The sequence below is a fragment of the Ambystoma mexicanum genome, chromosome 1p (assembly GCF_040938575.1).
Source record: "Ambystoma mexicanum isolate Mex_15411 chromosome 1p, UKY_AmexF1_1, whole genome shotgun sequence".
NCBI classification, from domain to species: Eukaryota; Metazoa; Chordata; class Amphibia; order Caudata; family Ambystomatidae; genus Ambystoma; species Ambystoma mexicanum.
In genome coordinates this window covers 544,361,792-544,378,579 of record NC_090921.1, presented here as the reverse complement: position 1 = coordinate 544,378,579, position 16,788 = coordinate 544,361,792, and the positions used below count along the sequence as shown (strand labels likewise).

Genomic DNA, 16,788 nt, shown 5'->3' with positions numbered 1-16,788 from the left:
AAAAGTGCTTGCGTCACGGTTGTGTGGGGAAGGCACCCCAGGCTAAGCTGGAGGACATTAACTGACACATACCCACGGGGTGGGCTGATGGCACCGGACCTGGAGCTTTACTACCTGGCAGCGCAGGCACACTATGCCGCCCACTGGGCCACAAACTTTCTCAACCCAGGGAACCCACCACCTGACCAGTGAGCATGAGAATCAATCATGGCACTGCATAAAATGACGAGATCAACCCCCAAACATCATAACTCCATAGTCCCTACACAGGTAACGACCACAGCTTGGGCCAAAGTTATTAATATATTTGGTGCAGACAGGTTATACCACCCGAGTATGCCGCTATGGGGTGTCCCTCGAACACCATTTGCCCTAGATGGGGAGGTAGCCACGCATTGGAGTGGCAGAGGTATTGCTCAATGGGGCAGTTATTCCAGGATAAGCTCTTTGTGACATGGGAAGACCTCAAGGATATAGTGGGAAACGCAAACGCACGTAAGCTACAATACATGCGTATAAAAGCTACCATACAAAATGCATGTCCCACCTTTCCAGAAGAACCAGAGATAAACACAGGGTTTGGCTATATGTTTACAGGGGGTAGACAGAAAATCACAGCTTCGGCACTATATAAAATTATAGTTCAGACGCGCTCAGCAGGGAACCACACGGCCAAAAACAACTGGGAACGGGACCCGGGGCAACAAATGGAGGACCACGAATGGACCCAGATATGTACATTGACCAAACAAATATCATGTAACTCCAGATACAAGCTAATACAATATAAAATAGTACCAGGACACATTATACCCCTGTAAGGCTTAAACAAATCTACCCCGCCACACCGGGAACCTGCCCGAGGTGTCACACTGAAGACGCAAATATATATCATATGCTCTGGGCATGCATAAAACTGAGACTACTGGGGAGGTTTGTACAGCACTAGATGAAATGGCAGATCAGCCTGTCGAGTGGACACCACGATTGTCTGTTGGTTGCGGTGGGAAAAAGGAATCCGACCTGGCGACAACTTTTGAATCTGAGCCTGTTGATCACCAAAAGAGCAATATTAACGAAGTGGAAAAGTGTAACACCCCCAACCAAGGCGGACTGGGACAGAGATATGCCATGAACAAATGATACAGAAGAGCTATATATAGACTCTCTGCTGCCCACTTCCAGACCAAGAAATGTATGGGCCAGGTACAAACAGTATCTATTAGATAAAGCTGAAATTGAAAGCCCAGACTCGGACTGAGAATAACTGTGTACAATGTACTGTTGGAAACATTTGAACATATATATGTATGTGCTTTACCTGTGTGCAATAATAAAGTTTAAAATAATTTACTTCCTGTTCACCATAACTAGGGTGGCGTCCTAAAATCGGTCAACAAGGCTAGATTCTAAAAATACATCTTAACAGTGCCCAACAAACAGAAGTGAACGCAAAGCTGCCCTATACCCAGAGACTACCCACAACCCGATGACCAAAACCTAATAACGATTTCCTTTTCTCGACCACCCTTGCTTACCACACATGGCTTGTGAAACACCCCCATGCCCCTTTGCTGGACTCCCCAAACCACCCATCACACTCAAATCAACTCACAAACCCTCCAATAGCCAACACAAACACTGGACGGTGCCCTCTCGGTAACCATAAGCCTCCAGTGTACACAACAAAGCAAACACAAAGCACAGATGCCAATTACTCCTGCTTCTACACACGCATAGCACAACACCTGTCTTACCCTTCTCTTCCACCCTAACCTGCCCATCCATATTTACCTTAGAGACCCACTAGAGTGCCTGGAGACCATACAAATGGCAGCAGTGTGTGGTATAAATCAACTTAACATAACTCATTCAAACCGCTCTCAGGGAACAAACACATTTTCAAGTGGGTCAAGCAGTCTTAAGGCTTTCATTTGCAATTTTTCCTTTAGTTCATACACAGCCTTTTTCAGATATTGCTTTCTAATATATGCATAGCATGTGAATCTATCAGATTCACAAACCTATAAGACAAATATTACTTGCTGCATAATCTTTCTGTGGCTTGTATCCGCTTCGAATCACATGCACCCGCCCATCCTCCCTGCAAGGGAGCAAAGGGCACGGTTTTATTTTATATATAACAATTCAAGGACATTGGCACGTTAAGGAGCATGGATACATGTAGAATAGGGATATTGTTACAGGAACGCCCCTGTCAGTGCACTTTTCCAATTGGAAAACATAAGTTGTAATATGATGCACCAACCAGTGGATGTCAGCCCATGCATAGCATGCAATTCTAAGTAGATACAAGCCAATGAAAGACAATTACTGGGTAAGTAATATTTGTTTGCGTCTGTGTGTTGATAGGGTGACAGGTACTTAGACTTTACCTTACATGCTTAGAGATTTAAAGGCATAATGAAATGGTGTTTAAGTTGAGGGCTCTTTTGGGTTAAGTGGTTACTGCTGCACTACCGCCATATCTCCTGAGGTCTGCCTTACTACTGTTGAGTCCAAACATCCATGACATGGCTATCATTTTATCTTCTAATACTATGTCCTTTATGTTTTGGGATTCCTGTGACTGTGTTTCGTTCTGACACATGAGGTCCTCATGTGTTTTGTCACTGTGTTTGGAATGTCTAGGGTACCCCTTTACTTCCTACCCTATAGACCTGTGATATGCTTGCCAATGGGTATTGGGCAACAGTTAAAATGGGTTGGGTCTTAACTGACCTTTACTGTTATAAATCATAGTAAAAACACAGTACATGTTTTAAACGACAGTACTTATTTTGCCTGATGGGCATTCTATGTGTCATTTTTTTAACAATGTTTTTAGAATACCAGTAGCAGTGTTTTCTTTAGTTAACTTTGTGGACTAACCGTAATTCATTAACGGCCCTACTTGAGTTAAACCAGACTGCCCTTTGACAGATACTACATGTAGAGAATCTAGTCTTTCCTTTTGGTGAGAAACTGTTTCATCATTAGATTAGATGGTTACACAGCCCTCACCAGAAGGTTGTTCAAAGATTTCCTTAACATGTATATTTTGGTTCCTCCATAGATGTATCCTCCTAATATCCAGTCGGCACCACTTTCTACCCCAAGCCTTAAAGTGCACTGCCTTGCAGAATGGGGCCATGATGACGATAATTCCCGTGCACCAGCTCTCAAAGGATAGTGCATCTTTAGAGAGAAAATAGTACCCATTGGAAACACTATTACTGGTGCTAAATAACTCGCTACAGTTTAATTTGGATTTCAAAAGCATAGGGTCTGGGTTTCCATGCCCTAAAAGGTTGTAGATTATTTTACCTTGTTCTGTGCCATTTGGAAACCAAGTAAATGTATACAGGAAACATCAGTTGCTTAAGGCCAATCTTCACCAAGTATCCAAAGAAGGTATGATCTCAGTAATTTCAGACATGCATAAGGGCAAGCTCATTATCTGCATTTTCAAATTTACATCTCTATCTTTAATAAACAGTAACAATAAAATGTGGTTACTCGTTAATGGGCCTCCAAATGTTTTGGACTTCAACTCTCATAATACCTAGACTGCATAGTCTGTGGTGATTGATTATGGCAGTTGTAATTCAAAATATTAGGAGGTCCACATTAAGAAACCATGCTTGGAGAGTTACAAAGTGGCTTTTGGAAACCATGGCAAAGCCCAGCATGCTTAGTCGCAGCTAAACACTGGAACTCCCTACCGTTGGAACTAAGAGCAGAAACCTCCTACTTGCCTTTCCGTAAGGCTCTTAAAACTTGGCTATTCACCTAATCTGGTCCTCCCCTGTTTGACATTTAGTACTTTTTCATACTTTTTCTTTACTCTCAGTGTAACTGGTTTCAACAGCGCCCTGATGCCCTTGGGCTTAAGCGCTTTACAGATGTCAAAAATAAATAAATGCTTGTTTTGGATCTTCAAGAAGTTTACTATGCCTTCCGACTTTCTTTAATACGTTGTTTGGTGTGCACGTTACATTATTTGTTAAGGCGATATCTTGTATTCCTCTGATTTGACCCTTATATCATCTCTAGGTAATAGAGGAACCACAGCTGGAAGTTCGGGTGATGCCCTTGGGAAGGCTCTAGCTTCGGTAAGGATGTTTTTGGAATTCCCATTTGTCACATTTTCTAGATTTCTCATTTGACTCCTATCCTGTCCACCTGTGATAACCGAATGGATGTGTCCCCTCGGAATATCCATCAGCAGCCGAACACAGTTTTGCCTATCAACGTTTCATTTGAATGCCTTTGTAATGGAAATGTCTCGACCAATAATTATCACATGGGATAAGCCTGTATTTATCAAATGAAAAGCAGAGGAGAGATTCAATTGTCAGATTTTATCAATACAATTCTATTCCCTTTGTAAAAGAATAATTCTCATTTAACTACAAACCATCAAATTTACTAACATTACAGAAAAATGTAATTCTTTTAATTCATTTGCCTGTTCCCCTTCAACCTCTAGTCATTTTTAGCATTGATTTCATAATCAATAAGTTTACCTATGGAACACAGTGTTAGGAAAGATTTCTCTTTACTGCGCCTTTCCTTCCATTTATGGACTCCCAAACCTTTTGCTTTTATTTTTGATCCTGACCTTTACTTTTCACAGTGCAGTGAATCCTTAAGATTCACTACACTGTCTTTTGCCCATCTGTTTTGGGGAAACTGACCTGTCCTTCAGGCTGTCAGTACTAGAAAAACATTGTTACCCTTAGTCTTGTTACTTGGTTACAACCTTTAGTAACTTGTTATCACTTGTGGTACCTTATCATTGTACAATGCATTTTACAATGCAGTACAATGGGGTCCACTTTTTGTTTTTGCCCTAGACTAACACTCAAAGGATTTCTGGTTACTCTGGGTGTGCTAAATGGACAAGCTGGTGGCAGCAGTGACGTTTTACAATTTTTTCGGTGCTCTTCGTTTTAGCCTTACCTCATTTACTGCATTAAGCTACTAACTGTGGCCAGTGCCCAAACATGGCTGTGCAAAAGGGTTTTTCGCTTGTCCTTTTGCCATCTTGTTCTTTAGCCTTCTTCCTGGCCTTTGAGGCCATGAAAATACTTGTCCCCTCCCAGGCCCTCTGCACAGTTCTGGCTTCTCACTTAATCTCTAAAACTCAGGACATCCTGTCCTCTTCTTCTGCCCTTCCCCCTCTATTCCCTGCTCTTGCTCTGGCCCCTCTTCGTCCACCTCTCCCTCCTTCTCTGCCTTTCCCCTTTTCTCCCCAGACGAGGTTTCTCGACAAGTCCCATCTATGAAAGTCATCAAAACATGTTCACCCCTGTTCCTCCAAAACCATCAAGGACCACATTGACGCCCTGGCTCCTGCCCGGGCTGATTTCTGCAACCACTCCTTCGCCACTGGAGTTTTGCCCTCCCTCTGAAGCATTCCCTTGTGCACCCTCTTAAGAAACCCTCTGTCGACCCGTCCTGCCTGGCTAACAATCGCCCAGTCTCCATCACTTCCTTCCTGGGCAAACTCCTGCAAAGGCTGGCCATCTCCCAGCTTAATCTTCAAACTGAATCTATTAGTTGTCTTCATGAGCATCAGTCTGGCTTCAGAGCTGCCAGAAGCATGGAAACTGCTCTCCTGAACATCTGTGAAGACCTGCTCTCAAACCTTGATTCTAACACTCCCTGTGTCCTCCTCTTACTTGATCTCTCTTCTGCCTTTGACACCGTCAACCATGCCATCCTGCTCAACTGTCTCTGTGATAACCTGGATATCACTGGTCGGCCCTGGCGTGGCTGACTTCTTTCCTCTCTGATCGACCCTCCCAAGTCCAACTTGGCTCCTTCCTCTCCTCTATCTTTATCTCTACCTGTGGTGTCCGCCAGGGATCTAACCTCCCCCCCTGGTGTCCAACTGATACCTGGCACTTCTTGTCCACTGCATTGCCACTCTGCCCCAACTTTCAGTGCTATGACACCCAGCTAATTTTCAGGTTTCCTTCGGCCTCCTCTTCTCCGTCTCTCATTTCTGACTGTCTGCTATCCAGTAGTGGTATGCTGCCAATGATCTCTGCCTTAATGCCAGTAAGACTGAGATTCTTCTCATCTGCACACCCACTCCCTCCTTTCCGGTCACTCTCTGGCCAGCCTCTCTCCGCCCTCTTACTGTTCCCACCTGCGCAGCTGAAAACCTTGTGGTCATCTTCGACTCCACACACACATCTTTCCTCCATACTGAATGGGCATCCCTTCCAAGGGACGTGAGACGGAACCTTTTTCACCAGAAAAAACCTTCCTCTTTAAATTTAGAGGGGTGCGGCCCAGGTAGCATGTGCGGCCCTGACTCTGCCCTCTGGCGCCACATATCAGTCCCCTTTTCCGTGTTGACGGGAACGGGCCAAATTCACCAGCGCTCCTGGGTTTGGCTTCGGCCATGTAATTCCACGCGTGGATACATCTCTTTATATTTTTATCATTCAGGTACTCAGTCTTTGGGTTTCACACTCCTCCCTGGCGCATGTTGACTTCCACAGGGTTCAGCAGGTGTCCAGCCTGCAACAGGCTATTCCCAACTTTAGACCCCCACGCCCTCTGCCTACGTTGCCTTGGCCCAGACCATGGTTGGCAAGCTTTTTCAGCGTGTGGCACGCTGTCCTCGAAAGTGCTGAAGAACAGACTAGCCAGGTGGAAAAAGCTTTTCCAAAGTCTCCCCCAGAGGACCTCAAAGGCCGATATTCTCCATCGCACCCCGCAAGGGAGACTCCTTCCCAGGGACTCTCCAACGTGAGAGGGTCAGGTCCTTCTACCAGCGCTTGCATCGAGGATGCTGCAGCTACCGGGCCAAGGATTCCTCGGGTCCTCCCAGTGACAGTGTTGAGGGACCAGAAGGTTCTTTTACCAGGTCTTCACCCGAGGGGTTCCACCCTTATACCGGCTTAATGGCCGAGGGGCTACGCCAAATACCAGCAATACGTCCGAGGGGGCGCCTAAACGCTACTCTACCGACCCCCGGGTCGAGGGTGTTGCACCTACCAGGCCTAGGTCCGAGGAGCAGGGTAGGCCTTGTGATCCACAAACAAGAGTCCTGGAGGAGACCGGGCCGAGCAGGCTGAGCAACACGTGGCAGGCTGCCTGACAAAATGGCTGCCACGCCTGAAGGAGGCACCCGTCCAACGCCATTCCAGGAATTCGGCAAAGAACGAATGTCAAGGTCGGACTGGCTTCAACCAGTAAGTGGCCTACAGATTACCCTTCTTATGCACAGGGCAGCTTTCCTTTGCGTACATATAAAACACAATCACCTGATAGTCCTCAGAGACTTCAACATCTGGTTCGATGGAGAAACCACGCCCTTACAAAAATCGCTAACCAGCCAACTAGCAGCAATGAACCTACAACAACTAGTCAAAGGAGCAACCTACTCGACATGGCATACACTTGACGCAATCTTCGCAAACAAACTACTCCTTACTACGGCACCCCCAATTCAAATACCCTGTAGTGACCACCTCATCATCCCCTTCGTAATCAAAAGGACCACCCCAACAGTCAACCGGAGAAAACTACTAACACCGTGAAAAGAAATTGGAGAACCTTCAAAAACTCCAACCTGAATGAACTCCTGGAGCTAAGCAAACCACACCCAGGCATTCATGGAAGAAGAGGACTTGGACAAAAAGTAAAGTAACCCTGCTGCATTCATGGATTATAACTACCTTAGACAGCATCGCCAAAGAAAAACCCTTCACTTCTCATAAATGGGCAATGGCAAAATGGTTCTCCCCACTACTTAGCACCATGAAAAGATAAACCGAAGACTAGAACTTGATTGGAGAAAACAAAATGATGCGGCGAACAAACAAATTACTACAACACAACTGGGCATACAAAAAGGAAATGCAAAAAGCGAAGAGGAAACACTACGACAACCGAATCTTCGAAGCACTAAACACCCAAAAATAACTCTTCAAAATCATAAACTATAAATCAAAAACCCTCTGGGATGTAACACACCAACTCCATCCACAAAACTTTGTAATGACCTTGCAGACCACTTCAAAAACAAAATCACCAACATCCAACAAAGCAGACCGTCTGATCTGACCACGATCCCCACCTACACCCAGGAGGAGCACCCAAACAAACTACGAAGCTTTCCAGAAATATCAGTGGAGACATTCGTCAAACTGGTGAATGAAAGCAATAACTCGGGGTCCCCCGGAGACCCCTGCCCACCAGACATATACAAATCGATTCTTAAACAGTATCCGATGTCCACATCAAGGAGCAGGAGCCCCGTCCCATACTGCAGGAGCAGTGTCCATTATCTGGGAAGAGCTATGAGCAGTTTCCCCTTGCTCAGGTAAGCCTGTGGGGCTTGCATGCATCATAGCCTAAAAAAAGCTGATCTACGGCGGAACATTTTTTTTTTTAAACTTTTTTATTAAATTTCAGCATACAAAAACGAAGAAAAGAAGAAACTCCCCCTTCCCCCCACCAACCACCCTTCCCCCCCCAAGGCAACAGAAGTCCATTCATGTCTCCATGGCTTCCTGAAGCTTTCTCCCCATGGTTGTGCCAACAAACCCCACAATACATTACCCTCAACGATCCCACCCCCACCCCCCAGAATAGCTACTCCTTGTCCACGATCCATAAACTTCCTTATTCTTTGCTAAAGTTCAACACAGGTCCAATAATCTCAGGCGTTGAGGGCGCCACCCAATCAGGAAATCGTCTTTAAGAAAAGCTAAGGTTTCTTCCCAATCTCTAGCGAAGGACTGTAATTTGTTGTCCTTTGCATACGTTGCCCATTCAAGGGCAATGATTTCCCACAGTTTACGTAACAGGTCCTGTAAGAAAGGGACCTCCTTACTCTTCCATCTTTGTGCTATTACCGTCATAGCTGCAATTGTAAGAACCGCCCTTGCCTTCCCTCTGGAGCTAGGCTCCCCCGCACCTCTGCTCCACCCTAAACCCATAATGATCTCCTCAGGGGGTCTACTACCCCCGGGGCCGAAGGCCCGCTCCTGGGCTCTCTGAACCTCCAGCCAGAAAGGCCTGATTTTCGGGCATGACCACCAGATATGCCGCGTCGTACCCTCCATCCCACAGCCTCGCCAACATATCCCGGGGGTAGAGGGGTAAATCTCCCACAGTCGAGCTGGAGTGTAGCGCCATCCAAATAGTACCTTATACCACATCTCCTGCAGTTGGGATGCTCTAACTAGCTTGGGGATCATCCGCCACAGTCTTTCCCACTCCTCACGCTCCATCCCCCTTCCCAGAATCCGTTCCCACCTTCCCATGTACGTCCAGGAGCTTCTAATAGTGGCTTCGTCTAAAATCCTATAAAGATTAGATATGAGACCCTTAGAACCGTCGCTAGATAGAAGGAATTTCTCAAACCTCGTGTTCCCCCTTGTTGCAGCTTCTTTGTTCACTGGGTGAAGGGCCTAGTGGCGCAATTGAGCGTATCTAAGTCTGTCTCCCTCCTTAACCCCGTACTCCCTCTTGCACTCCTCAAAAGAGAGAATCTTCCCCTCCCGAAGCAGATCACCCAGCCTCCTACAACCCCCCTCTCGCCAGTGCTCAAATGCTCCGCCCTCCATCCCTGGGATGAAGTCACCATTTTGAAACAATGGCGTAAAGGGGGAGGGGAAAGTCGTGATCCCTTTATTCCTCACCAGCTTGTCCCAGTTCTCTGCCATCAGTTTCTTAATAGAACTCTCATATATGTGCTTGGGCCGTAGCTGCTGCGGGAGCCATAAAATTTCTGCTAGATTCCGGTGCGCCACTGCTCTATCCATTGCCACCCATTGCTTATCCCGTGAGGTCTCCCCCTCACGAAGCCAGTCCCTGATCACCCGCAGTTGCATTGCCTCGTAGTACTGTTGGAAGTTTGGTAATGCCAGTCCCCCCTCCCGCCTCGGGGCAGTTAACAGGTGTCTACTAATTGGTGCTTTTTTCCCTTCACACAAGAAGTCGCCCGTCACTGACCTTAATTCTCGAAAGTAGCTCCCCGGTACGGCCTGGGGTATCGCCTGGAAGAGATATAAAAGTCGTGGGAGAATCACCATTTTAATTGTAGCTATTCTTCCCAGCCACGAAATCCGAAGGGCCCTCCATTTGTGTAGGTCCCTTTTAATATCCTTCAGCAACGAAGGATAGTTTGCGTGGTACCATCTGCTCAGGGTTGGCGTGATTTTTACTCCTAGGTATTTAATCCCCCCAGGGCTCCAAATAAACGGGGTAGCCTTTCTCAATCATTCCCTATCTTCTACTCCTAGCGTTAGGTTCAAGAGCTCTGATTGATTTACCAAAATTAATTTTAAGACCAGAGACTTCTCCAAAATCTTCTAATAGCTTCCTGCTCACCCGGATAGATTCCAAAGGTGATGTTAAGGCTAATAACATATCATCGACAAAAGCTGCCACCGTTTGTTCCACTCCTCCAAAGTAGATCCCTTTTATCCCCTCCGCCTCCCTGATTGCCTGTAATAGCGGCTCGAGGTAAATTGCAAAGAGCAGGGGGGCTAGGGGACAACCCTGTTTAGTCCCCCTACTCACTTTAAAGGCTCTAGTCATGGCTCCATTTACCGCAATTCTCATGATGGGCGTGCGGAACGTTTATTATCTGTTCCAGTTCATCTACAATTGCCAAGCTACCTGTAGCCTGCCACACAACCACGGATCGAGGCTGCTGCTCACTTTTCTGTAGAATACAAGTCTGTGCCCCCATTGCACACCACGAGGACCAGCATCGCCCAAGATGGCGGCTCTATCCTCTTGATTGACACCCTTGCACCCAAACTTGCCTGCTGCCTGCATCCAGCGTTGTCGGGGGAAAGCGAGTGGGAGTATAAACATGTAGAAAACATCAGAGACTCACCTATAAATATAAACACAGAAACACAATCAAATGAACTAAATGTACAAATCTCTCAATTGATCATTGCTACCACTGCACCATTAACGAACGGCGTGCAGGGAGAGGGTTATCAATACCCCTTTACTTCCTTCACCACTAAAGGAATCATGATTGGTAGACCATATGAATTGGTACATTCCAAAAAACATCACCAACACCGCGTGACATATCAAGACATCTGGGATGAGTATTATCCCACGGGGTCATGATGCAACAAACCCAATTCAGGCACCTGATTTATGCAAAAGACCTCGAACGGTTATAATCATGCGCTGTATCATAGTCGCAATAAACCAGTAATAGCATGCAACCTCAGTAAACAAACCCGTACTCAGTAAAAGATTCTTATGGAGTACGGAAGAGTAAACTGATTCCCATGTATAACCTAAACACAAGTCCCACATTACCCCAACAACAGACGTGTTAACCATCAAGACCCAGTGGTATAACATAGATTTAAATGTCCTGAGGACACTCACAGCTAATCTCTTATTCCAGTCTTCACTGGCACGTTAATTTCTTCAGGAAGGATGGTAAAGCATTAGCACTTGGATGGTAATGACAGGCGGTCTTGAGAGCTCACGAACCGTATGGGACCTGATTATTCACACCGACGGTCCCTCCAAAACCTATGTTCACAAAAAACACAATGAAGAGAGCGACAAAACGTCATCTTCACATAATCCACCCAACATATGGTTATAACTTGTACACTATGTGCACGAGTAGACGGTGCACCCCCGGTATATGCGCTGAAACAGAATGTACAGCGAACAAAAATCGAAAAGGCTAACCTTAACCAAGTGTGCATGCCCCATCCATGACGGTACATCTAGAGAGACTGCATCTGACTTTGTCTCTTCTCGAGGCAATGATTGTAAGAGCCGTTGAGAAAGCGTACAAGCTCTAAATATAAAGATCATGTGTGATGTAGGGAATTATATCATCCATTCGAAAAAAAAGTGTGATTCACAACAAACCTTTTTGAAAGGTTTTTCATTCTGTAGATTTCGACCACACTTTAGATGGAAAACAGCATATTACAAATTCCAATCTATTAATTCGTTTAAGTCCACAAGGTGGCTCCTGCTCAAGAAAATCCTTAGAGAGGGTCTGTTTATCTACTGAGGTGGTGGTAGTGACTGAGATCCTTTCAAGCACCGTCCACCTCAGGTCATCACAGCCATGGTCACGCATAATAAAGTGACCCACCATGGGAGCTGTTAAATTCCTCATTCTAATGCAACTTCTGTGTTCATTAATGCACGTTTTGATTTTACGTTCTGTCTTCCCAATGTATATTTTATGGCAAGGGCACCAAATAGCATACACAACAAAACTGGAGTTGCAATTAGAGAACACTTTGTTCCCATGGTCTTGATAAACCAATATCCACCTCAGTAATAAGACTGGTCAATGGACAACATACACAAGCTCCACAAGGGGCATGTCCTCTGAGTTTAGGCAACCCCCACTGTTGGGTGATGGTGGTCTGAGTATCTGCCTTCATGCTAATGTCATTCCTGCTGATCAGTTCTTTGACATTACGTCCACGTTTAAAGGCACAACATGGAATCTCAACAGGTATTTTCCCCTGCGCTAGGATAGGCAAATGTTTTTTAACAATCTTCACCACCTGCTTGGATAGGTGGTTAAACGTGCTGACGAAAACTAATGGATCAGATCTAGCAGGAATGGGTTTAGGCCTATATTCCAACAAGGCTTCACGGTGGTTATTAGAGGCTCTCTTAAAAGATCTTTTAACAATCTTGTTTGGATAGCCTCGTTGTATCAAGTTGTGACTCTATATAGATGCCTCAGACACAAAAACATTCTTCTCACTACTATTCCATTTGAGCCACAAAAATTGGCCAAACGGTAAGTTGTCCCTCAAAGCCTTGGGATGGAAACTTATATCTGAGAAGGGAATTGCGGTCAGTTGTCTTATGAAATGGTTTTAATCCCAGTAGGTTAGTGGATGGATTAGAAAAGATAGTAAGGTCCAAAAAATCTATCTATTCCCTGTGATAGTGCATGGTGAATTTAAGAAGGGGGATTAATCCCGTTCAGCCATTGAAAAAAGGCTAGTAGATTTGTTTCGTCACCATGCCACACCAATAGCACATCATATCTGTACCTTCGCCACGACGCGATGTGATCTCTGAAGATATTATTTTCACTGTAAACACTCATATGTTCTACATAGTCTACATAAAGATTAGCCAGAGAGGGTGACGCAGCAGACCCCATGGCGGTCCCATGGACTTGTTAATAAAAGCGGCCATCAAATTGGAAATAGTTCTCAGTAAGAGAAAGCTTTGTACACCACAGGATGAAAGAATTGGGTGTCATAACGGAGCTGCGTTTGGTGAGTAGCAAATCCTCAATAACATCAAGTGTAGCAGTCTGAGGAATTAGGATTAAAGGATTAAAATGGAGATTCTCAATCAGGTTAATACCTGCCATTGAATCTTGAATATACAAGGTCATTTTGCTTACAAACCCTTTTAGAAAGGAGTCAGCAAATTTAGCTAGTGGTTCCAACACCAAATTAATACCCGACCCTATCGGTCTCCCCGGAGGGTTCGATAGTGTTTTATGGACTTTGGGCAGAATATAAAACGGGGGAACACTAGGATCCTTTTTCACTAGATACTCAGCTTCCTTCGGAGTTATCCAGTGTCTGTCTTTCGCTTTCTCAACTTTGTGGGATATCAAATTTTTCTGATGTCCCGTAGGGTCTTGTTCTACAGGTTTGTAAAATGTAGTGTCTGAAAGTTGTCGAAGGCATTCACTCCCATAATCTTCCTGGTTCAAAAGGATGATCGCACCACCTTTGTCGGCACTCCGAATCACTATCGATTTGTTATTTTTAAGTGATTCGAAGGCTTTCCTCTGTACAGCCGAACAATTCTGAAGGGCATGGAATGGGTACGTTCCAATTCTTCCAAGTCTACCAGCACCCTTCTTTCAAACACTATGGATTCTGGGCTATGACTCGTGACCGGGGGAAAAAAAGAAGATTGATTGTGAAGACCATTATTTGTTTCTTCATCCTCAAAAGGGTTCTCATGAAAAAATTGTTTCTGGTGTACTTTCCTGAAAAGTCCCTCTATTTCAGCCCTAGATACGAAACGATCATAGGCAACGGTGGGGACGAAACCAATCGAACAGAGGTGCCTGTCCGCAGCCCTATGTGCCTACGGCCAGAATCCCTGTCTCATCTTCTGCTTAGCTCATGGATCCTCGCATCGGCAGTCGCATGATCACGGGGTAAGCTGTGCCCCCCCCACCCCTTGCCATACCTGCCCGTACCCCAACTATAACACTTGCTCATGGCACCTGCCGCGCTGCCCCCCACTAACCCTCATGTGGTATCCCCTGCCCCTCTCGTGTTGTGCACTCTGCGTGGCCCGCAAATCCAACCTACCCGATCCAACAAGACCTACGATCACACGCACAGCCGCCTCCAAAGCTGAGCCGCATTACTGCAATTGTCTGATGTACCCGAAGCGTTATCACTTACCTATGATATGCCTCGACCGCTATCCACAAGTCTAGAGTCACTGTTATCTGCCTACCCAATACACCAACACTGCCCTAGGTTCAGCCAAACCACCTGATAACTGCCTTACTCACTGCATTGGTAACTGCCCTGAGAATTGCATTGATAACTGCATTAATAACTGCCTTGCTCACTGCTCTGGTAACTGCCCTGAGAACTGTATTGATAGCTTCCTATTTACTGTACTAGCATTGCTCTTCGGTGCGCCTAATTGTATGACTAACACCAGTAACTCAAGCACATAGTCCACCAGTAGCCCTCTACGCCCAACACTAAACATGGCCTCTCACCAACCTAACGGACCTCCCTGTTCGGATTCTATCCCGCCCACCGCGTTCCTGCCTGCCTTAAGCACACGTGAACGCCACACCTAGCACTCCTCAGCTTCACCACCTACTAAAGCTATCCTCGGGCCCAAACCCACCGCCCACATTACATCACACACACTACCAGTGCACATAAACTCTAGATTAGGAGCCCGCATAACCACAGCGCACATAGTCTTTCAAATGTACGCTCGGGACACCCCCCCCACCCACCTCAGTCACTCCCACCACAAAATCCCAATTGCTGATCACCTCACACCACAACACCACTACCAAATCCAAACCTACACATGAACCCTCCCATATCCAACTTGCCCTCATCACTGTCAACCCATGCCACAGAAATTCATGACCTAATTTCCGACCTTGAGTTAGACGCTCTAGCCATCACAGAAACCTGGCTACATGAAGCTTCTGGACCAGCCATATGCCAGTCCCTTCCCCCGGGTACATCATCCTCCGACAAGATAGACCAACACATAAAGGAGGAGGGGTAGCCCTGATAATCAAAGAAACTCTTAAAGCTAGATAAATTAAATCCACCTCATCTGAAAGCTTTAACACCCTATCAATAAAGATCACCTTCACACCCAATGACACTATGAAGATGCACCACATCTACCGGCCCCAGGCCCGCTTCTAGACTTCCAAGCCAACCTTCTAATTTTCATAGGTAACAACCTCAAACCAAACACTAAATCCGTACTCCTAGTAGACTTTAACCTCGGATTCAACGGCCCCAAAGACAAACGCAGTAAAGTGTTGCCAAAGCCCTCCAGGACCTACAATTCATCCAGAAAGTTGACCCTGCCACTCACACAAAAGGTTGCATATTAGACTGGCTAGCGAACCACAACTGTTGGGTAGACATTAGCTCCAACACCCCTCAACCGTGGACGGACCACCACCTCATCCACTTTTACATCCCAACTAATGCAGCAACTACGCAAATCCTTCCCACGCCAGCGGCACTAGCCAGATCAAAAAAATTACTCACCAAAGAGAGAATTTGCCCACTCTTAGAAGCCTCAGCATTGGCATCACCCACGTCAAATAACCCTAAAGAACTGGTCGAACTTTACAACACATACATCAAAGAAGTGATTGAAACAATTGCTCCATTAGAGAACAAAAAAGCCAAAAAACGTTCACGCCAACTCATGGTTCAACCAAGAGCTATGCGACCTGAAAACTCTCAAAAGACAGGCTCTAAACAATTGGCAATCTTGCCCTTCCGCTCCCTCACATGACTCATACCTAGCTATCTCTAAACAATACAAAAACGCCATAGCCAAAGCGGCTGCCTACAACTCAAGAATTGACAATGCCCAATCACATTCAAAAGAACTATTTGCTATCTTCAATGAGCTAGTCATACCTCCCACGTCCAAACACCAAACGGTCAAGGACGAGAACTGGTGCAATGCCATCCAGAAGGCCCTGCTAGACAAAATTGAGCTACTCCAAAAAAAAATCAAAACCAACTTTGACAACCTACCTAAGCCTTCCCACACAAACCAAACCACGCCAAACTCCAAGACCGCCATCCAGCCTGACAGTAACCTAATTCGCCATTTACCTTTAGAAAGGTAACTATTCCGGAAGTTCCACTCATTATGAAACAAACAAAACCCTCACTCTGTAACGGTGACATATGTAAAGCAAATATAATCAAAGACTGTGCTGAATCTCTAGCGCCCTTCATCGCAGCATTTATTAATGCATCATTTGCCACTGGCTCAGTACCCTCTTCTCTCAAGGAAGCATGGGTTCGGCCACTACTAAAGAAACCTACCCTTGACCCAGACTTACCTAACCACTACAGGCCAATAACTGTACCTTTCCTGCTGAAAATTTTAGATGAGGCTGCGTATCTACAGATACAAGCCTACCTGGAATTACACAACATCCTTGGAAAAAGACAGTCCGGTTTTCGACGAAGGCATGGCACAGAGTCTGCGTTGCTCGATCTAAAAAACCAA

The 16,788-nt window shown here is 45.7% G+C and overlaps 1 protein-coding gene across 2 annotated transcripts in view; it reads left to right on the top strand.

Moving 5' to 3' along the window:
• The window catches only part of TCF3 (transcription factor 3), a 1,342,799-nt gene that overhangs the window by 1,046,580 nt on the left and 279,431 nt on the right, over window positions 1–16,788 (top strand). For both annotated transcript variants that reach the window (XM_069649483.1, XM_069649484.1), the window contains exon 12: window positions 4,057–4,115. In XM_069649483.1, coding sequence (XP_069505584.1) covers window positions 4,057–4,115 — 59 coding nt within the window. The remainder of the gene's footprint in view (window positions 1–4,056; window positions 4,116–16,788) is intronic.